This window comes from Salvelinus alpinus, chromosome 27, assembly GCF_045679555.1.
Source record: "Salvelinus alpinus chromosome 27, SLU_Salpinus.1, whole genome shotgun sequence".
Taxonomy (NCBI): domain Eukaryota; kingdom Metazoa; phylum Chordata; class Actinopteri; order Salmoniformes; family Salmonidae; genus Salvelinus; species Salvelinus alpinus.
In genome coordinates this window covers 12475151-12499894 of record NC_092112.1, presented here as the reverse complement: position 1 = coordinate 12499894, position 24744 = coordinate 12475151, and the positions used below count along the sequence as shown (strand labels likewise).

The following is a 24744-nucleotide window of genomic DNA, read 5'->3' as shown; positions in this document are numbered from 1 at the left end:
CTTCTGGTGGTAGTTTTAGTGCCACGTTTCCCCCTAGAGATTAGAGAATAAGATTGAGTTGGAACTCGGAAGAGCATCAGTTAACATAGACAAACAAACAAACAAGCACACAGCCAGAGCAGAACAGGCTGTAGAAATCTAAACAAACAGAGGAACTCAGACAGAGCAGAACAGTAGTCTCTCTTCCTCACTCTTTGTCTCGCTCTCCCTCCCGCTCGCTCGCGCTCTCTCGCTCTCTCTAGGACTGAAGATAGTCCGATCCTGTCTATTGACTTCAGACGAGATGCCCTACGGCTGTACTTGACAAACTGTCCCATCTCTCCCTGTTGTACTGTCTAAATGCCATCCTACCACAGAAACCTGCAAGTCACTCACAGACAAGTCCAAGCTGCTGAAAATACACACAGTCTGTCTGTGATGCTAATTTACTGTTGGCATGATTTTCATTTGTGCAGGTGGCAGAATATCAGTTAAGACTTGCAGGCTTTGGGTTGATCTGTTCTTGCTTCTCATCAGATTTTAGCTGCAGGGGGTGTGTGTGTGTGTGTCAGTGTGTGTGTGTGTGTGTCAGTGTGTGTGTGTGTGTGTCAGTGTGTGTGTGTGTGTGAGATGGGCGTGTGTGTGTCAGTGTGTGTGTGTGAGATGGGCGTGTGTGTGTGTGTGTGTGTGTGTGTGTGTGTGTGTGTGTGTGTGTGTGTGTGTGTGTGTGTGTGTGTGTGTGTGTGTGTGTGTGTGTGTGTGTGTGTGTGTGTGTGTGTGTGTGTGTGTGTGTGTGTGTTAAAAGCAGTGAGTGTGTACTGGCACACATTCAGAGAAGTAATGCTGTCTTCCTCATACTGTGATGGGAACACACACACTGACACACACACACACACACACACACACACACACACATACACACACGGCATGGTACAGCACCAGGACAGATGAAGTATGTGAGTGGATCAGATGTCAGTGAACTCCTCGGCTCATCCTCATCCTGTCTTCATTGAGTGGCTTAGTGCTGCTGTCCTCTCCTGGCTCTGACTGGGATTAAAACTCGCTGGAGAAGTGACAACTCTGTTAAAGGTCCTATGCAGCCATTTTTACCTCGATATCAAATCGTTTTAAGTCGCTCTGGATAAGAGTGTCTGCTAAATGACTTAAATGTAAATGTAAACAACCTAACAAAAAAATAGCTTCTTAGCGAAGAGCAGTTTCTCAAGCAGGAATGTTGCTAGGACTGTCTGGGAGTGGTCTGAGTGGGGAGGGGGAAACTGAAAACTAGCTGCTATTGGCAGAGAGGTTTGGAACTCTCTTTTCTTATTGGTCTATAAACTAAATACCGCATGGTGATGTCACCATGGAAAGCCAAAATTCCGTCTCACCAAAACAGGCTGAAATTTCAGGCAATTATCATCATGTTCACAGTATTATTCCAACCGCAGTGTGAAAATATACAGTGTGTATGTATGTATATTTAGGAAAATTAAGTTTTTGACAGCACTGTGCTTTAACAGGCCCTTCCTCTCTTCAGTTAATCTATCAGGCCTTTCTGTCACAGCACGCCAATTCTTTTGGGGAATACATGAAAGGAAGATATTGAACAGAAGAGGACGAGTCCTCTGAGACATTTTAGTAGACACCAGAGGTGCACCGTAGTAACTCAAACTAACAATATGCCAGTTTTCATGTGTGGATGTTGCAGTCTCTCACCATTTAGGACTAGCTTTGACAGTGAATGAATAGCACTGAGAAAAACAGAAGTATAATCCTTCCGTGAGATGTCTCGGTAGTAGGGGTCTTCCATCCTCTTGGCTCAGATCTCGGTACAGGGTTCGTCGATTAAGTGAAAAAGGGGACTGGGTCCCAGCAGTAGGTCCCCGTCCCACCATCACAGAGACAGAGATACAGAGCTGTGCCTCCCCTCTTCCTCCTTCCCTTCATCCTGCCGTCACGCAGAGACCGTACTAGCCCACCAGGCCCCCTCCGCCTCCTCTTCGTCATCGTGGGTTACGGCACACGCAGGGAGTGCCCTTGCCAGTCGTAGAGACTCGGAGAGCAGGGACCAGCACAGCCTCCTCTTCGTCGTCGTGGGTTACAGTGACCAGCACAGCCTCCTTTCTGTCACCTCCGTAGTGAAAAAAAGACTAAAATCACCAAGAATTCCCACTAATTAACAGAAATACACACATGATGGTGTCTAAATGTAATCAAGGTATGAATTGATTGTTATTTTCAAATACAATCTCTTTTTGGACCTAGTTGTGGTTAATTTGCAGCGTACAAATTATTATTATTATTGTTTTACGCCCCCCCGACCGTTCACTCTGACAAAAATGTAGTTGCCTTCTCCTTCCTTAAGATCAGATTGAACTGAGAAAGATAAGCCTCCTCTCCCCATCTCAGTGATTTAATTCTCTAACCTCTGTCCTCTCCGTCTCCTCCAGGATGTCCGCGTCCCGTGGCTGTGGAGCATGGGGAGCTGGTGAACCAGACTGAGGCCAACCGAGGCTCCTCCCCCCCTGGTACCCTGCTGTCCTATAGCTGTGAGCCGGGCTACGCCCCCGATGGACCCACCACCATCACCTGTACCACCGCTGGAACATGGTCCCACCTGCCTCCACGCTGCATAAGCACTAATGGTTAGCAACACACACACACACACTGTCATACGAACACACCGGGGGAGCTATACGCAACACACACACACACACACTGTCATACGAACCAACCAGGGGAGCAACACACACACAGCAGTACTTGTCCTTCCTTACGCATCTTATTGGCTTTTTCTAATCTGCATTGATTAGAATACTTTTCTGACCTCTCTCCCCTCTGTCTCCCTTCCCTCCTCTCTCCCTTCTCTCCCCTCTCTCTCCTCTCCCCTCTCTCTCCCCTCTCTCTCCCCTCTCTCTCCCTTCTCTCCTCTCTCTCCCCTCTCTCTCCCCTCTCTCTCCCCTCTCCCTCCCTCCCTTCCCTCCTCTCTCCCCTCTCCCTCTCTCCCTTCCCTCCTCTCTCCCCTCTCCCTCCCTCCCTTCCCTCCTCTCTCCCCTCTCCCTCCTCTCTCCCCTCTCCCCTCCCCTCGCCCCCCTCCCTCCTCTCTCTCCCCCAGTGTGCCCCCCTCCCACGGAGCCAGAGAACGGAGGGTACAGGTGCCACCCGTCCCCCTGCCACCGCCTCACCCAGAAGACTGTGATAGAGTACTTCTGTGACGAGGGCTACGCTCTGAAGGGGGACTACAAGTTCCTCACCTGTCAGAATGGGGAGTGGGACGTACCCATGCAGATCACCTGCCGCCTCAGCCCAGGTAAGACCCAGAGTAACTTCTCCTCCTGTCTTACCTGTTGTAATATAGGCCTTTTTACCAGACCATTTTTCTGCCTGAGACACGGATTGACTGTGAGGCAATTATTTAAAAACCTATTACATTTCAAACTCAATTGACAAAAGAATCCAAAGGAATTCTGTCTCTCTCTCCCTGTCAATTCAATGTGTTATTGGAAAGTACATATTGGTATTGCCAAAGGAACAATCCTAAACCACTCTCTCTCTCCTTCTCAGATAAGGAGCCGCGGTCTCCGTTGGCGATGCCAGCGCTGTCCATCGTAGCGTCCACAGCCTCCTCTGTGGCCCTCCTGCTGCTGCTGGTGGTGCTGTTTGTTCTGCTGCAGCCCAAACTCAAGTCCTTCCACCACAGCAGGTACACACACCTTCAATACATTTACATGAACACACACACACATCTTCAGAGTATTTACAAGAACACACACACCTTTTACCTCTGCATGTGTATTTTGCTGCCATTTTGGGCCCGTCAGATCCAGTTTGGTGAAGACGAAATGTAACTGGTTTTACAAGTTAACAGGCCAAGCAGATGAAGAAGCTGTGAAAGTGAAAGCTGCAGTAGAAATGGTTCAACAGTTAACTAACAGGTGTGCATATCGCTCACGGACGTACTGTCTCTGGTTCTGTGATTAACAGTCAGTTCTCATTAGATCTGATGTTAGCAGTCAGGCCTGGGGGCTGGGGGGTTGTGAGGCATGGTGGCATCTATGATGAGTTCCACAACTACCTCTAGTCTACACAGGGCTCTGTTAGGACAGGAACATCACACAGCACCATACCACCATAAATATTGGGTGGCATGCAATATCCTAAATCTCTTTCTCTCTCCCTCTTCTCTCTCGCGCTCTCCTTCCCTTCTTTCTTTTTCATTCTCTCCCCCTCCCTCCTCCCTCTCCCCCTCCCTCCCCCCTCCCCTCTCTCTCCCCTCCCCTCTCTCTCCCTCTCCCCCTCCCTCCCCCTCCCCTCCCTCCCCCCTCCCCTCTCCCTCCCTCTCCCCCTCCCTCCCCCCTCCCCTCCCCCTCCCCTCCCTCCCCCCTCCCCTCTCTCTCCCCTCCCTCCCCCCTCCCCTCTCTCCCCCTCCCCTCCCTCCCCCCTCCCCTCTCCCTCCCCTCTCTCCCCCTCTCCCCCTCCCTCCCCCCCCCCCCCCCCCCTCCCCTCCCCCCCCCCTCCCCTCTCCCCCCCCCCCCTCCCTCCCCCCTCCCCTCTCTCCCCCTCCCTCCCCTCCCTCCCCCCTCCCCTCTCTCTCCCCTCCCCTCTCTCTTCCTCCAGGCGTGAGCAGGGTGTCTCAGGCCAGCCAGCCTCTATCGTGGTGGAAGGGGTCCAGGTGGCCCTCCCCTCCTATGAGGAGGCTGTGTACGGCAGTGGCGGCGGCGCCTCTCTCCCCCCACCTCCAGAGTCCCGGGTTCAGATCGTCCTGTCTGAGGGCCCCCGGGGGGCCGAGGGCGGAGCAGAGGGACTGAGTCCCAGCAGTAGGTCCCAGTCCCACCATCACAGAGACAGAGAGAGAGATACAGAGCTGTGCCTCCCCTCCTCCTCTTCCTCCTTCCCTTCATCCTGCCGTCACGCAGAGACAGTACTAGTCCACCAGGCCCCCTCCGCCTCCTCTTCGTCATCGTGGGTTACGGCACACGGAGGGAGTGCCCTTGCCAGACGTAGAGACTCAGAGAGCAGTGACCAGCACAGCCTGCTTTCTGTCACCTCCGTAGACGACTTCTCTGATGGTAGGTGGTGTCGTGTGTGTGTGTGTGTGTGTGTGTGTGTGTGTGTGTGTGTGTGTTCACATGCATGTCCTCAACTGTTGATTGCTTAGTGTTTACATTGTTTACCTTTTGTAGTCCTGACTCTCATTCCATCTTCACTTCTACCTGCGTTTATACATACTGTAGCCTGATGCTAGGATCTCTAACACTGATCTCTGTCCTCTCTCTGTCTCGCTCCTCTCTCTGTGTCTCGCTCCTCTCTCTCTGTCTCGCTCCTCTCTCTCTCTGTCTCGCTCCTCTCTCTCTGTCTCGCTCCTCTCTCTCTGTCTCGCTCCTCTCTCTCTGTCTCGCTCCTCTCTCTCTGTCTCGCTCCTCTCTCTCTGTCTCGCTCCTCTCTCTCTGTCTCGCTCCTCTCTCTGTGTCTCGCTCCTCTCTCTCTGTCTCGCTCCTCTCTCTCTCTGTCTCGCTCCTCTCTCTGTGTCTCGCTCCTCTCTCTGTGTCTCGCTCCTCTCTCTGTGTCTCGCTCCTCTCTCTCTGTCTCGCTCCTCTCTCTCTGTCTCGCTCCTCTCTCTCTCTGTCTCGCTCCTCTCTCTGTGTCTCGCTCCTCTCTCTCTGTCTCGCTCCTCTCTCTCTCTGTCTCGCTCCTCTCTCTCTGTCTCGCTCCTCTCTCTGTGTCTCGCTCCTCTCTCTCTGTCTCGCTCCTCTCTCTCTCTGTCTCGCTCCTCTCTCTCTCTGTCTCGCTCCTCTCTCTCTCTGTCTCGCTCCTCTCTCTCTGTCTCGCTCCTCTCTCTCTCTGTCTCGCTCCTCTCTCTCTCTGTCTCGCTCCTCTCTCTGTGTCTCGCTCCTCTCTCTCTGTCTCGCTCCTCTCTCTCTGTCTCGCTCCTCTCTCTCTGTGTCTCGCTCCTCTCTCTGTGTCTCGCTCCTCTCTCTGTGTCTCGCTCCTCTCTCTCTGTGTCTCGCTCCTCTCTCTCTGTCTCGCTCCTCTCTCTCTGTGTCTCGCTACTCTCTCTCTGTCTCGCTCCTCTCTCTCTCTGTCTCGCTCCTCTCTCTCTGTGTCTCGCTCCTCTCTCTCTGTGTCTCGCTCCTCTCTCTCTGTGTCTCGCTCCTCTCTCTCTGTGTCTCGCTCCTCTCTCTGTGTCTCGCTCCTCTCTCTCTGTCTCGCTCCTCTCTCTCTCTGTCTCGCTCCTCTCTCTCTGTGTCTCGCTCGTCTCGCTCCTCTCTCTCTCTCTGTGTCTCGCTCCTCTCTCTCTCTCTGTGTCTCGCTCCTCTCTCTCTCTCTGTGTCTCGCTCCTCTCTCTCTCTCTGTGTCTCGCTCCTCTCTCTCTCTCTCTGTGTCTCGCTCCTCTCTCTGTGTCTCTCTAGATATCCCCCTGTTAAAGGAAACCTGAAGCCCCTGCAGCAGCATCACTCCGCCCCTACAGCTGAGCAGGAAACTAAGGCTTCTGCTGTGGCCTACTGGGGCTTTCTAGCTGAACGATACCACCCTACCTTATGTCTCTGAACCACAGAACTACAGAATTACCCCGTGCAGCAAAGACCGGAATCATGTCAAAGAAACTCAACCTCCCTCCCCCTCTACATCTGCAACTTCTCACACGGCGCAAAGACGAGCAGAGTCCACTTCACCCCCAATTATTACCACCCATGCACAGAACAAACCATGTCCACCACCAGTATCCTCTACCCATGTCCTGGCTACCCCTTCTGCAATGATCTCCAAACTACCCGTGTGGAGAAAAGACAAGACTACCCTCTTTCTCTCTTACTGGGAACTGACGAGCCCTTAACCTCCTGTCCCCCTCAGTTTTAGAATGGACCTCAACACAGACAGACAGACAGACTTCCCTCTAGGCCTAACTTCCTGACCCCAATCATCCACACTTCCCTCTAGGCCTAACTTCCTGACCCTAATCATCCACACTTCCCTCTAGGCCTAACTTCCTGACCCCAATCATCCACACTTCCCTCTAGGCCTAACTTCCTGACCCTAATCATCCACACTTCCCTCTAGGCCTAACTTCCTGACCCCAATCATCCACACTTCCAAACGCTTTATCTCAAACCACAAGGCTAGTAGCTAACATAATAATGCTTTTATCGCTGCTGATGATGATGATGAAGATGACTGTGGATACAAACTTGTGCTTGTGCATCTCCCTACTCTAATGGGGATAAGGAGCATCTCTCTTCAGTGAGGACTATCTTGGTTTGGGCCTTGGCCTGGTCCGCTGGCGTATGCTGCACGTTCTCTCTAGTGATGGATCGATGACGTCCTGCAGGGGCCCACGCGGTAGCCCTGTCTGTCCGCTCTGTATGAAGCCCCTCTTCCTTTCTCTGCTGCCACTCTCTGGCATCTTCTTGGGTCAGTCAGCGCCACTTTCGTCTGAGGGGACTAGGAGTGACGCCACCTGTCAGAAGACGATGCACGATGGATGGATGGATGGATGGAGGGAGCACGTCACCAGACCAAGCACCTGCAGAGCTACACACAGACAATCACTCTATCATGATAAAATACGATTAATGACACGCTTGCCTTTTCGTCACAACAACCGACATCTGTGTTGTGTTGAGCCCATCTGCTCCCCGGTTGATGTGACTATCTGCTGGGTTTTGTTTGGGAGGCATCAGTATATTTTTGCCACCTGGCTGTGGAACTGAACAACACACCGACTGTTTCATGAATGAAGAGGGCTGCACTATATTGTTAAATGAACTAAGGCCTTGTTGTTTTTTTACATGATGAAAACATGTTTGTTTGGTGACTGGACATTAGGTCACATTTCTTTTCCCAATCTATTTATATTGTGTGGCTGTAAGGTTGAGTTCACTAGAGGTGTTTGTCACTTGGTCCGGATGCGCTAAATGTGCATATGCATGTGTGAGAGTGTTGTGTTTGTGTGTGTCTATCTTTGCCTCTGTGTACGTCAGTTAGGCGAGAGAGAAAGGACATGTCCATAGAATGGGTACACCAGAAATATTACCCAGGATTTCCTGCCCTTAGTAGAAATGGCTTCACACAGCTACCCCAGTTCAAGATGGCTTCCCTCTTTTCCTGCTTTTTACAACGATCAGAAGAACAAACAGTCATTACTGTAAGAATACAGTACATCATGTATATTTAAATGTTCAAGGACTAAAATGTCCTCCATTTTCTGCAGAGTTGCTTCAGAATAACCTTGTGGATCTGCGACTTTTAAAAAGCTTAAACTGAAAAACCTTGCTCAAAACCGGAGCATTGACACAACTGCAACTGGTTGCAGGAAACGACAGTTATCTTTTGTTGTAAATGTTCAGTTCAAATTTAAGTGAGCGGTTTTAATTTACCTTTGATGATAAAAACCACTCGTATACGGTGAGTTGAGGTCATCATCCTAGCTCATTAGGTTGAGGAGACACGGTCTGAGTCTAGTCTGGCTTTTTGAAAACATTTTTTTCACTTAAAAAAAAAAATGTTTTGTTTTGTCGGTCTTTCCACCTGTCATTGGCTTCATAAACGCAAACAGAGAACGTTGCCTTAGACCTGGTACATTTTATTACTTTGCTTTGGTTTCTACTTGTATCGTAAGTTTCCATCTTTACCTGTTATGATATTGAAGCGTCTTCTGTGTTTCCCAATGGCCTTACTTTTGTATTTTCTAGTCATACAACTGTCTTGTGTATTTTTCTATGTGTTTTATTTTTGTTTTTGGACTTGACTAAAGAAAGTCCATCCTTCTCTTGTCTCCGTTCACCCCAAGACGTCTTCAACAACCGTGATTTTTCAAAAGCCTAAAGCACATGAAACAAATCACCCTTCTTTCTTTCTTTTAATGTCTATCATACATTGTAAATGTTGCGTGTTCAGGGACTATTTCTTTGCGTCCAGACCACCGTTGTACAGTGGTGGTTCCTCCATCTCTCGATTCTGCATTTCAATGCTTTCATGTTTTCTTTTTTTCCTCTGTACATTGCAGTGGGTTGTGAAGATCGTATTTTAATATTTGTATAAAGTTTAATTTAATTCTACGGTGTGTGTGTGTGTGTATATAACTATTTCTAATTAAAGCTTTTTTGAAAGCGTGTGAGATGTGATGGTTTTTTTTACATTGAAGATCATATTGTCTTTTTCAAAAAATAGTTCCCTATTCCCTATATAGTGCACTACTTTTGACCAGAGCCCTATGGATCCTGGTCAAAAGTAGTACACTATAGAGAATAAAGGGCAATTTGGGAGGCAACCCATATTGACATTTCTATACTGAAAAAGAATGCAGGCCGGGGGTATTCCACTACAAATTCAGCTGGTCATGGTTTCCACTTACCTTGGTTTTGTGTTTGATTCACCCAGATCGATTCGGGCGTACATTGGCATTTCTTTACTCAAAAGGGTTTCGGAACATAAAGTAGATTAACACTGTGGTTAACCTTTTATACAAGCCGTGATCATTGATTGTTTTATATTGACCCACTTATTCGGCCCATGTTTCCATAAAACCAATTAAACCCGCGATTCATTAAATGAAACCGGAAGGTTTGACTTCCCTGTTTTTAAGAGGACCTAGACCGTCTGTAACCTCCATGTTTTACATGTAAGGAAGCAGAACAGAAAACACACTTTAAGAACACCTGAATTGATCTGCGTTTAGTGTTTTTATTCAGCGGCCCAAAGATTGATGTGAATGAAGTAAGTAAGCAGGCTAAAAGATGGATAGACCCATAGTAAACATGGGTGAAAGGCCTGTAGAGAACAGATGCTTGAAGGCCTACCCACTGTGACCTCCTCAAGGACACTCCTGGACAACCACACCTCATTGGAGGGCAGATTGTGTCTTTAACATCAGCCATAGTATCATGATACTGGCTAGCTGTTCATCTTACTAACTGTAAACACAACAGCAGTATATATCTGTACATCAACTCTAGGACATAAAGCGCCATTACATTTTATATTGGGTCCCCCTACTACTATGAGTGACGAGTGCCACCAACCATCGTTTTATGTAGATTGTGAACCCTGTGACTAGGTGATACCTAGCGGCTAGATAAAGTACTACCAAAGATTTTTTATAACTAAACCAAGACAGGCCACCGCTTGTTTCCAATGCGAACAAATGAGTCATAGTGGGCAGAACAAGCAAGGAGGTGGGCAGAGCCAAGCACGAGCTAGTGAAATCCTATTGGCGCGTTGTAGTTTACATCTGCATATTCCCGTTAGGGAATGCCTACTCTGTGAACTGCCCGTCTGCAATTACTCAATTTGCAAAAGGGTGAAATCTACAAAACGTAGTCCGTTCTGTTCATAACAGAAAACTGTATTGAGCTAAAAAAATATATATATTTAATTGATGAGAAGATTTGCATAATATCGGCCAAAATCCATCTCCTCCCCTTGCCCGCCAGTGGGCTTCCTCTCACTACCATATTTGGTAGTGAATGGAATCGCAAACCAGATGCTTCACATTTATACATCCAGGGAAATATCTGTCTGGTTGTTCTATCTGTGGTACTTCTGCACGGTGTCATTGAAAAGCCGACTCCATTTTGTGTGCGTGTCTTTTTCGCTGTGTTTTCAAGAGGCAGCAAGCAGCAAGTCAATCCCTCAGCAGAAGAAAAACACAGAAAGGTATGTTAAAATGAAGATTTTCACAATTAAAATGGATGTAACTAATGTTAATGCAGTAGTATTGCCAGTCGGAAACAATGTGGTTACCAAGCTTGTTAGCGTTATCTTTGTGGTGTTTATCTTGTGTTTGCGAACGCAATCACAAGGCCCCCCCCCAAAAAAATGCACGATGACTGTCGCAGTTAAGGTAACGATAAATAATCGCTTTTGAAACCTCTCCGGCATGAGTGTACATGATTGCACGGTTTATTATATTTGTTTATTTTGATAATGTATTGAACTTCTGTTTACATTTTGCAGTTTGTAAACGATGGCATTCTAGCTAACGTTAGCTAAAATTGCTAGCTAATGAATGATGTGGGTGTGCGCATTAAGTATTTCTGGTGACTGTGCCACCTGACACGACGTTTTAACAACATTCCTTCAATAGTGTTTTTTTTGTTTTTGTTTAACTATTTGTTATCATAGGTCGTTTTTCCTTTTCTTTACTGTTTTGCTATCAGATACACATCCTACAGCCAGAATGAGTGGATGCCGCATATTTGTTGGCCGGTTGAACCCGTCTGCCAGAGAGAAGGACGTGGAGAGATTCTTTAAAGGATATGGCCGCATCCGAGACATCGACCTCAAGAGGGGCTTTGGTTTTGTGGTCAGTATACATTCAAATTGCACACGACCTTTTCACAATGCATTGTTCTTAGCCCCAGGCTAAGGAGGCAGGCAGGCAGTTGGCTCTTGGTTAAGTGTAGTGAACGCGCATACAGGCTTCTTCTAGTTTTGTGGTCAGTCTATACACAATGAGTACAGTTACATGCACACTAAGGTTACTGAGAATAGTCCGATTTAATTCATATTTAATTTAAATGTTTGCATACTCTGCAAGAACGATTTCCCTCACAATCCTATTTACACGGACACATCTGAAATCAGGCTACCTAATGGAACTCTGATATATGCAGAAAATTGCCACTCAAATTAAACGTTCTACCACAGTGACCATGCTAATTTTGTGATGCCTATTTGATTCTGAGTTAAGGCCTATAGGGGCTTTCATATATTCACTATCTACTCCGATTTCAGGAAACTAAGTAGTGAATGTTTTGTAAGAAACAACTTTGCCAGCATTATCATGTTGTCAAATTTACTTTGGGCAGATGCCAATGTTGTTCAAAAATACCTAGCGACGCTAACGTTATACTGCGTATGAAGTCAATCTGGTGACTTCAAAATGTTGACAAAAGGTTTTCCTCATTATTTGCTTCCTTTTTGAATTGCATCTTGTTTCTAAGCCACTGTAATGCACTTCTGATAATCTTCATCAGCGCTCATTGATGATGCATTGAGTAGAATGCTCAGTCCAAAACAAGCATTCAAAATAATATTGTGACGAAACATGCAACTCATGAAAAAACAAGGAAGAATTTAGATTGTAGCCATTCTAAATACATGCCAATTAGCAAACAGTCTCTGTAGTAGCGATTCCCTATACACTGGCACAGAGGAGAGCTGTCCATAACGCGTCCACAAAAATCTGCTTTCCAAACGTTACTCTTTTGGGGTGAAGTTCCCATTTATTGCGTATATAAATAGCTCCAAAACACATTCCTATTCAAAAAGGTGCGGAGATGCAGTCTATAAGCTGTATCTGTGATACGGTAAGAACTCCGTGCTCTCCTCTCACCTGTACTAACCCTTCCTGGTCACCTGTGCTACCTACATGCACACAAGACCATTGGCCCATGACCCCAACATATAGTACCCGCTGGTGTACAAAACAAGTAGAAAATAACCCTTGACAGACATCGTATACACAACTCCTAAACAGGCCAAAATGGCTCATATTCTCCATACTACATCTCTATACACTGTCTACATTGGGCAGGTGCATGTGCAAACTAATAACAGATCATGTCAATGTGGCTAGTTAACCTCTCTAGGGTACGTGAGACGTTAGCGTCCCACCTCTTCAACAGCCAGTGAAAGTGCAGTGCGCCAAATTCAAAACAACAGAAATCCCATAATTAAAAATTCCTCAAACATACATGTATTTTACACCATTTTAAAGATGCACTTGTTGTAAATCCAGCTACAGTGTCCGATTTTCAAAAAAGCTTTACGAGGAAAGCAAACCAAACGATTATGTTAGGTGAGTGCCTATTCACAGAATAACACAGCCATTTTTCCAGCCAAAGAGAGGATTCACAAAAGGCAGAAATATAGATACAATTAATCACTAACCTTTGATCTTCATCAGATGACACTCATAGGACTTCATGTTACACAATAATATATGTTTTGTTCGGTAAGTTCATATTTATATCCAAAAATCTGAGTTTACATTGGCGCCGTACGTTCAGAAGACACAAAACATCCTTTGATTTTGTAGAGAGCCACATCAATTTACAGGAATACTCATAATAAACATTGCTAAAAGATACAACTGTTATGCATGGAATTTTAGATGCACTTCTCACTTCTTAATGCAACCGCTGTGTCAGATTTCAAAAAAGCAAACCATGCAATCTGAGTCAGCGCTCAGAGCACAATTAAGACACAGATATAGCAGCCATATTATGCAGTCAACAGAAGTCAGAAGTAACAATATAAGCATTCACTACCTTTGATCTTCATCAGAATGCACTCCCAGGAATCCCAGTTCCACAATAAATGTTCGATAATGTCCATCATTTATGTCTAAATTCCTCCTTGTTGTTCTAGCGTTCAGTACACTTTCCAAACTCACGACGCGCGGAAAGTACGGACTAAAAGTTATATTACAGTCCGTAAAAAGCATGACAAAGTATTGAATCAATCTTTAGGATGTTTTTAAGATAATTCTTCAATGTTCCAACCGGAGTATTCCTGTGTCTTCAGAATTGCGATTGAACAGAGCTCGCTGTCACGTGAACGCGCATGGTCACGTCATGGCAGACCTGACTCATTCCTCCTTCGGCCCCACTAAACAGTAGAGGCATCAGACAAGGTTCTAAAGACTGTTGACATCTAGTGGAAGCCTTAGGAAGTGCAACATTACCAATATCCCACTATCTTCAATAGGAGCTGAGTTGAAAATCGACCAACCTCAGATTTCTCACTTCCTGGTTGGATTTTTTCTCAGTTTTGCCTGCCTGATGAGTTATGTTATACACAGACATCATTCAAACCGTTTTAGAAACTTCAGAGTTTTCTATCTAAATCTACTAATAATATGCATATTCTAGCTTTTATGGCTTTGTAGCAGGCCGCTGGGCATGCTTTTCATCCGGATGTGAAAATACTGCCCCCTACCCCAAAGAAGTTAACACGAGAACTTTCAGGGGAAAAACTAGACTGGCAGCTATATTAAATACTACCCGCAAAATACCAGTGTATCTGGCCTTCTAGGCTGAGTTGCAAAGAAAAAGTGACTGGCCAATAAAAATAAAAGATTAAGATGGGCAAAAGAACACACGCTGGACAGAGGAAGTCTGCCTAGAAGGCCAGCAACCCGGAGTCGCCTCTTCACTGTTGACGTTGAGACTGGTGTTTTGCGGGTACTATTTAAAGAAGCTGCCAGTTGAGGACTTGTGAGGCGTCGCTCTCAAACTAGAGACACTAATGTACTTGTCCTCTTGCTCAGTTGTGCACCGGGGCCTCCCACTCCTCTTTCTATTCTGGTTAGAGCCCGTTTGTGGTGTTCTCTGAAGAGGGTAGTACAGTGTTGTCTGAAATCTTCCGTTTCTTGGCAATTTCTCGCATGGAATAGCCATAATTTCTCAGAACAAGAATAGACTGACGAGTTTCAGAAAGTTTTGCTTCTGGCCATTTTGAGCTTGTAATCGAACCCACAAATGCTGATGCTCCAGATACTCAACTAATCTAAAGGATTTTTTTGTTGCTTTAATCAGGAACTGTTTTCAGCTCTGCTAACATGATTGCAAAAGGGCTTTCTAATCAATTAGTCTTTTAAAATTATAAACTTGGATTAGCTAACACAACAGGAGTGATGGTTGCTGACAGTGGGGCTCTGTACACCTATGTAGACATTCCATTAAAATTCAGCTGTTTCCAGCTACAATGGTCATTTACAACGTTAACTTCTTATGGCTGCAATCCCGGCAACGGGATCGATATGACAAAAACAAAAAAGTGCAGGGCTCCAAATTCAAATAACAGAAATCTCATAATTAAAATTCCTCAGACATTCATGTGTCTTATACCATTTTAAAGGTAATCTTGTTGTTAATCCCACCAAAGTGTCCGATTTCAAATCGGCTTTTCAGCGAAAGCACTACAAACGATTATGTTAGGTCACCACAAAACCACAATAAGCACAGCCATTTTTTCCAGCGGAAGATAGCTTTCACAAAAACCAGAAATAGAGATAAAAATTAATCACTAACTAACCTTTGATTATTTTCATCATAGGACTTCATGTTACACAATACATGCATGTTTTGTGTAAGTTCATATTTATATAAAAAAATCTGAGTTTACATTGACGCGTTAGATTCACTAGTTGCAAAAACATCAAGAGACTTTGCATAGCCACATCGTTTCAACAGAAATACTCATCATAAATATAGATGATAATACAAGTTATACACATGGAATTATAGATATACCTCTCCTTAATGCAACCGCTGTGGCAGATTTCAAAAAAACTTTACGGAAAAATAAACCATGCAATAATCTGAGGCGGAGCTCAGAACAATAGCCAAATTAGCCGCCATGTTGGACTCAACAGAAACCAGGAAATACATGATAAATGTTTCCTTTGATGAATTCATCAGAATGCAGTTCTAGGAATCCCAGGTCCACAATAAATGCTTTATTTGTTCGTTAATGTCAGTTATTTATGTAAAATTTGCTACTTTGGGCATGTTTACCAAACCCAAAGCGCGTCCACTATAACGTGACGAATGTCCAAAAGTTCCGTTACAGTCAGTAGAAACATGTCAAACAATGTACTGAATCAATCTTTAGAATGTTGTTAACATCTTGAATAACGTTCCAACCGGAGAATTTCATCGACTTCAGTTGACCGAAGGAACGGAGCTGACTCTCACGTGAACGCGCGTATTCAATATGTGATCACCTCCTGCCAGTGATCACTAATTCCTGTCTCCTTCGGCCCACCTTCACATTAGATTCATCAGACAAAGTTCTATTGACTGTTGACATCTAGTGGAAGCCGTAGGAAGTGAAAACTCATCCATATCTCGCTGTAATGTCAATGGCAGCTTTGTTGAAAATCTACCTCGGGAAAAACAGGAAGTGGAACTTCTCAGGTTTTTGCCTGCCATATGAGTTCTGTTATACTCACAGACATAATTCAAACAGTTTTAGAAACTTCAGAGTGTTCTCTATCCAATATGAATAATAATATGCATATATTAGCAACTGGGAATGAGGAGCAGGCCGTTTACTCTGGCGCACATCTGTGCACCTTTCATCCAAGCTACTCAATACTGCCCCTTCAGCCATAAGAAGTTAACAATGTCTACGCTGCATTTCTGATCAATTTGATGTTTTAATGGACAAAATGTGCTTGTCTTTAAAAAACGAGGACATTTCTCAGTGACCCCCAAACTTTTGAACGGTAGTGTGTGTTTATATATACACACACACACATTCAAAAGTTTAGTCACTTAGTGATGTTCTTTTTTTTTTTTTTTTTTGAAAAGCACATTTTTGTCCATTAAAACATCAAATGGAATTAGTAAACACCTTACTCTGCTAAACTTTTTTAAATACAGTTTAGCAGAGTATGGTGTTTACATTACTAATGCCATACTTGGCCATCTGCAAAAATGTTTTTTTTTAAATATATAAAATCATTAGTGTGCATTTAAATCTAGTCCCTGACACGCTTAGCTAAGCCCTCAATTACAAACTCCGCTAACTCATTGCTATGTTAGCTAGCTAAATGTTCTAGAATGGATAGTGGTCTGAATGTTCTATGTTGTTGTCCAGGAGTTTGATGATCCCAGGGATGCTGAGGATGCTGTTTATGAGCTGGACGGCAAGGAGCTCTGCAACGAGAGGTAAAGTGACGGCGCCACCGTTCACGATGGACATTTACACATCACAACCATGTTGACTCAATGCCCACATATTCAATTAAGGATCAGTGGTGGTTAGAACGTCCTTCAATAGCCCTCTGTTCTCTCCTTCCCCCCCCCCCCCCTCATCTCTCCATTCTCTCTCTTAGGGTAACCATTGAGCACGCCCGCGTGCGCCTGCGTGGTGGCCGAGGACGCGGTGGTGACAGAGGAGGCGGTGGTGGTGGCGGTGGTGGTGGTGGCGGTGGTGGTGGTGGCGGTGGAGGAGGGGGGGGCGGAGGGCGCTTCCCAGATCGCTACGGCCGTGGCTCCCAGGATAGTCGGAGGTATATGGACATTCATACTATCAGCTAGCCTCCTACTATTCCCAGTGGGGACTTTACACACTCGTCGCTAACATATAGATTCCAGAAATCTGAAGTCCATTTTACATGTGGGACAGTTGAGACAAAATACCCACATCAAGGTGTTATTAAACCAACTTCAAAAAACTGGTTTCTGTACGTGTCTTTCACGGTTTGTTCATCACCTGAGGCACGCGCACAATGTAATTGCGTCCATGCATATGCCAGGATATAGACATCTCAGTACCAGCATTTTAAAGTCTGTTTAATAATACATTCCTGTGGATATTTTGTCTCAAATTTCCATAAGGACAAACCAACCAAGTGGACAACCGGCAGAGTAAGTTCAAATGACAGTTTATTCCACTTTCTGTCAATATGAAGCACCGTTTGGAAAATTGCTATGAATATAAACTGTGTATACAAAAGTATGTGGACACCCCTTCAAATTAGTGGATTCGGTTATTTCGCCCACACCCAATACTGACAAGTGTATAAAATGAAGCACACAGCCATGTAATCTCCCTAGACGAACATTGGCTGTAGACCTGTAGGCCTTATTGAAAGTCACAGATCTCTTTAGTGTGGCACCGTCATAGGATGCCACTTTTCCAACAAGTCAGTTTGTCAAATTTCTGCCCTGCTAGAGCTGCCCCGGTCAACTGTAAGTGCTGTTATTGTGAAGTGTAAACTTCTAGGCGCAATAACTGCTCAGCCGTGAGGTGGTAGGCCACACAAGCGCACAGAACGCGAGCGTCTGTCCTCGGTTGCAACACTCACTACAGAGTTCCAAACTGCCTCTGGAAGAAGCGTCAGCACAATAACTGTTTGTCGGCAGCTTCATGAAATGGGTTTCCATGGCCGAGCATCCGCACACAAGCCTAGATCACCATGCCCAATGCCAAGCGTCGGCTGGAGTGGTGTAAAGCACGCTGCCATTGGACTCTGAAGCATTGGAATATCATACTTCACCATCTGGCAGACCGACGAACTAATCTGGGTTTGGCGGATGCCAGGAGAACGCTACCTGCCCCAATGCATAGTGCCAACTGTAAAGTTTGGTGGAGGAGGAATAGTGGTCTGAGGCTGTTTTTCATGGTTCGGGCCCCTTCGTTCCAATGAAGGGAAATCTTAATGCTACAGCATACAATGACATTCTAGAAGATTCTGTGCTTCCGACTTTGTGGCAACAGTTTGGGGAAGGTTCTTTCCTGTTTCAGCATGACAATGCCCCCGTGCACAAAGCAAGGTCCATACAGAAAATGGTTTGTCGACATCGGTGTGGAAGAACTTGACAGACCTGGGATGAATTGGAATGCCAACTGCGAGCCAGGCTTAATCACCCAACATCAGTGTTCGACCTCACTAATGATCTTGTGACTGAATGGAAGCAAGTCTCTGCAGCAATGCTCCAACATCTAGTGGAAAGCCTTCCCAGAAGAGTGGAGGCTGTTATAGCAGCAAAGGCCCTTGGTTTTGGAACGAGATGTTTGACGAGCAGTTGTCCACACACTTTTGGTTATGTAGTGTAAATCCAACCTAATCTAGGAGACCAGACTGCTCTCATCCCCTTTTGAACTATTTCATTATTATTTTTTATTTTTAGTCAGTCATGGTCCTGTGGACACAAAGCATAGTGGGAGTGTTCTAGGATCTGATAACAAATGGACAGGGGGGAAACTGATCCTAAATCAGTACTGAGGTTCTCTCTCCCACCACAGGAAAAGTATTAGGCTACTAGTCGGGACCAAATCCCGGCTTTGGCTAGAACGAAGGAACTACATCCATGACCCACCAACGGGTTCTCACCCACTTGTAAGGGAACCACGATTCTAGATCATCTGCAAGGTTCTCACACTGTTCTTTGTCTCCCCCTCATCGCAGTAGGAACCCTCCTCCGATGCGTACGGAGAACCGCCTCATCGTGGAGAACCTGTCATCTCGCGTCAGCTGGCAGGTGAGTTCCTTACCTGGGCGCGTCTCTACCTGCCTGTTAGTAACTCCAGGCTCTGACTGATCAGACGGAGAGAACGCCCATACCTGACATCTTCACTAGTAATGACCTCAAGGCAACTTCCTGGTGCAGTCCAGGTAAACACTAATACAAGACTCATACTCTTTTCTTTTTTTTCTCAATTTTTTTTTGCCTACGTTTATTTTAGTATATGTGGTAATATTCCATGGGCTGAGAGCAAATAATTATGCAAATCAACAGCACTAAATGTGTTGTGATTGGCCCAAATGGCTCCTTGCAAAGTATTTAATAACCTATCAAGAGCTCTCAGTACATATCCAGCCCTTTCCTGAGAGCTTCCGGTGGAGAAATGGCTATTTACTGCAGATAAAGAATGCAGTTGATTAGATACAAAAGAGGGAGGAAAAAAAACATTTGTCTGTTTTTTAATTTTAACCAATTCTTCACCCCTTTATTTGCCAGCCTGACTGTTGTGTCGTATGGAAGAGAGCGCTTCTTATGGTGGAGTTAACCCAATCAGGGTCCCTCTCTCTGGGTTGAGCCATGTCGTGCCAGCCCCAGTGTGCCAGTCAGCCCGCTCCTAGTTGGTTCCTCTCCTCCTGCTGGTCGTATGAGAGAGTGCTCCCTCGCTTGGTCGGGGGTCAGGTCCCAGCCCCGGGTTCCACTACTCTCTCTCTGCTCTAGAAGCGCTGGCTGCCCCTTCGCTCACACTCGCTGTCCCCCTGGTGGTGTGGGGCCTCGACGGCCGGAGCGCCGACACAGAAATCACAAACAGAGGCAGAAAGAGGAGAGTCGATGATGGTGTTCATGATGATGATGATGGTGGCGGTGTTTTGGTCTGATCCATGGTGGTTCGTTAATTTGAGAGGCTTCGATCGATCCATATCTCCCCCAATTCCCCTCCCCCCTCCCCCCCCTTCCCGTGTGCTGTGGTTCCGTCCGCACATCGCGAGAGGTGCCCAGATGTGGATAAAATCTGCTGAGCGAGGTCACGAGGGTCAAGGTTGGATCACGAGGTGCGATCAAGGTGGTTATGGTATGGTGGACTAGGAGAGCCTGCTACGGCCCGCTCCAAAGGGGTCGCTATCAGGTATTAGTTTCCTCTCTTCCTCCCTGTTGACTCTCTGTACTGAGACTGAGGGGGGTGCTGAGCCCTAGATGGGGTTCCCGTCCTGGGTGTTAGGGAGCGCCTGTCTAGCCAGAGACGACAGGGCTCTTGGGGTTGATCAACACAAACACCTCTGCTGGTCATGCAGACTTTTTATATTTATGACTATTCTGTGTAGTTGTTTTTTAAAGAGCGGGGTCCAATAATTTTGAGACAATGCAAAATAATCCAATGAAATGTTCAGGTCGACTTAAATATTTGACGTTAGCTTCCTCCGTTTTACAGATCCAATTGCCGATCACGTAGGCTGTGTTTACACAGCCTAAAAACAAAATTCATTACTTTTTGTTCGATGATACGATAGCAGTCAGTTAACGTAACTTTTTTTTATGAAGCCTTTATGTGCTTTTTGATATTAAGTATAAAAAAAAATCCAAGTTCATTGACGTTAGCTGATGAAGATCGTCAAAGTGGAAAATAATAGGGTTTTGGAATGAATACCGACTAAGGTCAACACAAGTTTAAGAGCTCTTATACGTTTTCTTCGGAGATAATCGCAGTCAGTTAACATTACCTTTTTTATGAAGCCTTTTGATTTTACATAAATTTTAAATGGCCGTTTATCCAAAACCCTACAAAAACGCTGTTCGTTTCCCCATAGGCATTGTCCAACGAACCGTGGCGTAGTTGGTGCCTTCAAAAAGATGCCGTTACTATTTCTCTTTAGTGGAGGTGCATAAAGATGGTGGCCCACACGCACTTACCACAAAGTTGTCGGTATTTTTACATTGCTCTCTGTAAAAAAAAATAATAATAATCTTATAACAGTGGTACATGAGCCTAACTTTAGCTCCAGGATGCTGTTAATTAAAAAATAAAAATAAAAAAAGATTGCGTTGATTTATTGGCACGTTGAACCATGCCGTGGTTTAAAGACTGGATAGTGCTAAAACAATGTCCTATCTGAATTCTGCAATCTTTATGCACGCTCGCTGTTCTGTTTCTCCCCCCCCCTGACTGATTGGTCTTTTGACCCATCAGATATCTTTCAGTGCTGATATGATTGGTCAAAAGACCAATTAGTAGCAAAAAGATCAGAATGTGTAAACAACCAATTGTTTTTCCGGCGAAGGCTTTCATCACATTTCATTAGGAACGGTCTTAAGCTGTAGGGCTTTGTAGCCTCTGTTCGGTTAAACTTAATTTTGGCCATTTTGCCAAGCTCTTGGATTTGCTACAAAGGATTTTCCTAAGGAGGTCTGTGGCGTTTTCTAAACGGCTAGTTCTGTCAAGTTGACTTGTCGCAGACGTCAATGTATCCACACAACTTCGCACATAGACAGACCTAACCGTTTTAACTGACAACTACTTTTACAACACAATGACTTAGTGTTGCTGGACCAGACAGCCAGTCATTTTGCAGTGTTCTCTGAGGTTCTTGGACCCCTCTTGTTATCTTAGGCTTTGTAGTTGCTCTATGATATCTAACCTCTTTTCTCTTTGGGGAAATATGATGCATTATGTTGACATTGTTGTCCTGGTCCGGTCCTAACTTAGCCTGTCGTTGTGTAGGACCTGAAGGATTTCATGAGACAGGCGGGGGAAGTCACGTTCGCAGACGCCCACCGCCCCAAGCTCAACGAAGGGTAAGAATGACATGAGCTCCCCCAGCTGTTCTTCCTAGACGTGTAGACTTGCCAACATCCATACTGCTAATAATACAGACATTAAACCATACTCCTCCTAATAATACAGACATTAAACCATACCCCTCATATAACGGACATTAAACCATACCCCTCATATAACGGACATTAAACCATACCCCTCATATAACGGACATTAAACCATACCCCTCATATAACGGACATTAAACCATACCCCTCATATAACGGACATTAAACCATACCCCTCATGTAACGGACATTAAACCATACTCCTCCTCGTGTAACCGACATTAAACCATACTCCTCCTCGTGTAACGGACATTAAACCCAATGTCTCAGTTATATCCTACTGACCTCTTTTTGTCATGTCGGTCTTCAGGGTGGTTGAGTTCGCTTCTTACAGCGATCTGAAAAACGCTGTTGAGAAGCTGTCTGGCAAGGAGATCAATGGAAGGAAAATCAAGCTGATTGAGGCAGCTAAGAAGAGGTGAGTTGGTCTGGAGAGTAAGACCTTCTAGATGTTTCCTCTAAGGAACTGAGGGAAGGATGCACTATCCAGCGTATTTGAAATAGGGTTTCAGTGAACCGATAAGACGGTTGGTTTTATTTCGGGTAAATCCATTTGAATTAAATCACTTTTTCCATCTGCTTTTTTTTTTTTTTTTTGATTTGAATCTAAATACTTCCCATGTTTGCTCATCGAAGTGGTCTGAAAGTGACTGTTGGACCTGAATGCCAAAACATTCAAGAGATGAAAGTGCTCAAAGTTGACCTATTTTACATAACATGAGTCATCCATGTCTTCATCACTGGAAAAGATAAACGGTTGAGTAAGATTTTATAGTTTAAAAGTTTATAAACAGGGTTGTCAAACTACTTGATTATTTCTTGAAGAAAAATATTTAAGATTGTCCTTTTTAAACTTTTTTTAAAATTAGTATATTTTGTAGATTAGACTATTTCACATCACCTGATGTTTTTGTGTTGTGCCTCCCATCGGTTGAAACACGACATGCTCTTGAATACAGACAGGATGGGTGTCATTACGATCTCAGAAATAGAATGAACGTATCTCTACAGACTATTGCAATTTAGCTGGTTCTCCGTTGACACTTTATATTGATTTTATATCTTCTATTTACTACCACAACGATACACCAACGGTTCACCCACAATCGAATGTCAACTTAAATGCAAATTCAATAGGTTTCCTATAGAGGATTGACAGTAAAATTTTAAAACTGATATTACTATTGAAGTCAATGTTCTCCCCCTCTGGACCTCTAACCATCTTTGTGGTGCCATTTTGAAAGTTAAAATGTACTAAAATGGTATACAATTTAAATTTCATCAGCCAAAACATGACACCCAGCCTGTGTTCAAGAGCATGTCTCAACTGATGGTGGCACAAATTAACAACCGTAGCTGTAGAAATGTCTAAGCTACAACAACATGCTAATATGGAGGGAGGGAAAGGTTCACGCGTCTTGAGTGATGTTAAAGGGGGGGAAAGAAGCCTTTTTTAAATAACCTTTTTTGTAAGCTTTTAAAAGATTCTCAACTGATTTATTTTCCAGTGATTAAAGGCATGGTATTTAAAATGGGTCAACTTTGAGCATCTTTGTCAAAGTTTTGACATTCAGGTCCAAAAAGTCACTTTCTGACCACTTGGGTATGTAAACGTTCTGTTCAAATCCAAAAGTGACTTCACGTGGGTTTCTCCTTCCTCTTCTCCAGGGGTTCCAGGAGTCGTTCCCGCTCAGAGAGCTCCTCTCGTTCCCGTTCTCGTAACCGTTCCCCGTCCCGCTCCAGGACACCCCGTCGCTCCAGGTCCCACTCCCCCAAGAGGGACTACAACCGCTCTCGTTCTCGGTCCCACAGCGGCTCCCCGGCCCCCCGTGGTGGCGCAGGAGCTGCCCCCGGCTCCCCACCGCCCAGGGCCAAGGAGACCTCTTCCACCTCCTCCAAACGGCCCTCCAAGCCCAGCAAGTCTGCCTCCCCCCACTCCCCTCCCCCTGCACAGCGTGCACCTTCCAGGTCTCGTTCCAGGTCTAGGTCTCGTGGCTCTCGTTCCCCGTCCACAGACAGCCGCCACTGAGTATTGAGAACAGGAATATACATGTTTTGACATGAACACACACACATAGCTAAAGCTCACTCTCGCACATAGTACATGAATACACTCACATTAAGACAAACATGAGCGCACACACACCGTTTTAGTAAGCCTACAGGCCAGGGCCAGGAACTTTCACACCTAGCAGTACTGGCCTCCTGACCCTGTATTAACCCTTCTGTTTCCTCCCTACGGCACCCCCCTCTTCTGACATGGCTGATCTTTGACCTACTGCAGCATCGTGTGTGTTCTCAGTAACAGCATCAGTCTCTGAACACAATGACGGTTTCATTTTGAGCATTTATTCCTAAACCTTTTTGTTTTGTACTTGGTTTTGTTTCGGTCAGTATTTTTACTTAGAATGTTTTTGTCATTCAAAGCTCATGCGTGATTGATTTCCCCCTCTCCCTGCTGTTGGTTGGCAGCTCTGATATCATGAACTGTTGAGAATTCAAGTCCTGTTGCATGATGGTAATGAATGTGATTGGGTAAGGTTTTGGGTCGTACCATTCTCATCTCAGTGTAGGGGTGGTGTAAGGTTACTGTTTGGGGATTTATGTTTTATGCTGTTATTTTTGATAGAATGCCATCTCTTTTTTTTTTCTCTCTTTTTTGGTGTGTGGGCCTTTGTTGTGTTTGGCAGTAAAGATGTTCTATCCCCAGTGAAGATGTTTTATCCTCAGTGAAGACACCTCGTGAAAACGTTATAAGTGCTGTTTTTATTTCAACCCATTTGTATTGAATGTTTAAATGGAGTGGTGTTTCTGTTTAGCATTATATTCCCTTATACAACTTATTGTGACGAGGTTAACACCTAGACAATAGTTTGGAAAATAAAACCTTTTGTACACTAAAGCA

At 45.1% G+C, this 24744-nt stretch overlaps 2 protein-coding genes across 4 annotated transcripts in view; both read left to right on the top strand.

Annotated features, from left to right (window-relative positions):
* Positions 1–9089, top strand: part of LOC139555974 (sushi domain-containing protein 6-like) — a 56551-nt gene extending 47462 nt beyond the window's left edge. For both annotated transcript variants that reach the window (XM_071369407.1, XM_071369408.1), the window contains exons 3-7: positions 2430–2624; positions 3095–3289; positions 3544–3682; positions 4597–5048; positions 6390–9089. In XM_071369407.1, the coding sequence (XP_071225508.1) occupies positions 2430–2624; positions 3095–3289; positions 3544–3682; positions 4597–5048; positions 6390–6415 (1007 nt within the window). In that variant the 3' untranslated portion in view covers positions 6416–9089. The remainder of the gene's footprint in view (positions 1–2429; positions 2625–3094; positions 3290–3543; positions 3683–4596; positions 5049–6389) is intronic.
* A 1384-nt stretch (positions 9090–10473) lies between these two features.
* LOC139555973 (serine/arginine-rich splicing factor 5-like) lies at positions 10474–24741 on the top strand. 2 transcript variants are annotated; one of them, XM_071369405.1, is made up of 9 exons: positions 10474–10632; positions 11136–11281; positions 16588–16658; positions 16826–17002; positions 17331–17360; positions 18905–18977; positions 21676–21749; positions 22150–22257; positions 23508–24741. In XM_071369405.1, exons 2-9 carry the CDS (start codon positions 11156–11158, stop codon positions 23866–23868), a joined length of 1020 nt encoding a protein of 339 aa, XP_071225506.1. In that variant the 5' UTR covers positions 10474–10632; positions 11136–11155; the 3' UTR covers positions 23869–24741. The 2 variants fall into 2 exon arrangements, with proteins under 2 accessions (XP_071225506.1, XP_071225507.1); XM_071369406.1 differs by lacking the exon at positions 17331–17360.
* Positions 24742–24744: the final 3 nt, after the last annotated feature.

Bases quoted from the DNA above. Each gene is read 5' to 3' on its own strand.
- LOC139555973 (XM_071369405.1), top strand. From the start codon at position 11,156: ATGAGTGGATGCCGCATATTTGTTGGCCGGTTGAACCCGTCTGCCAGA. The intron at 11,282-16,587 runs GTCAGTATACAT...GTTGTTGTCCAG, and splicing joins AGAGGGGCTTTGGTTTTGTG to GAGTTTGATGATCCCAGGGA. The intron at 18,978-21,675 runs GTGAGTTCCTTA...GTCGTTGTGTAG, and splicing joins CATCTCGCGTCAGCTGGCAG to GACCTGAAGGATTTCATGAG.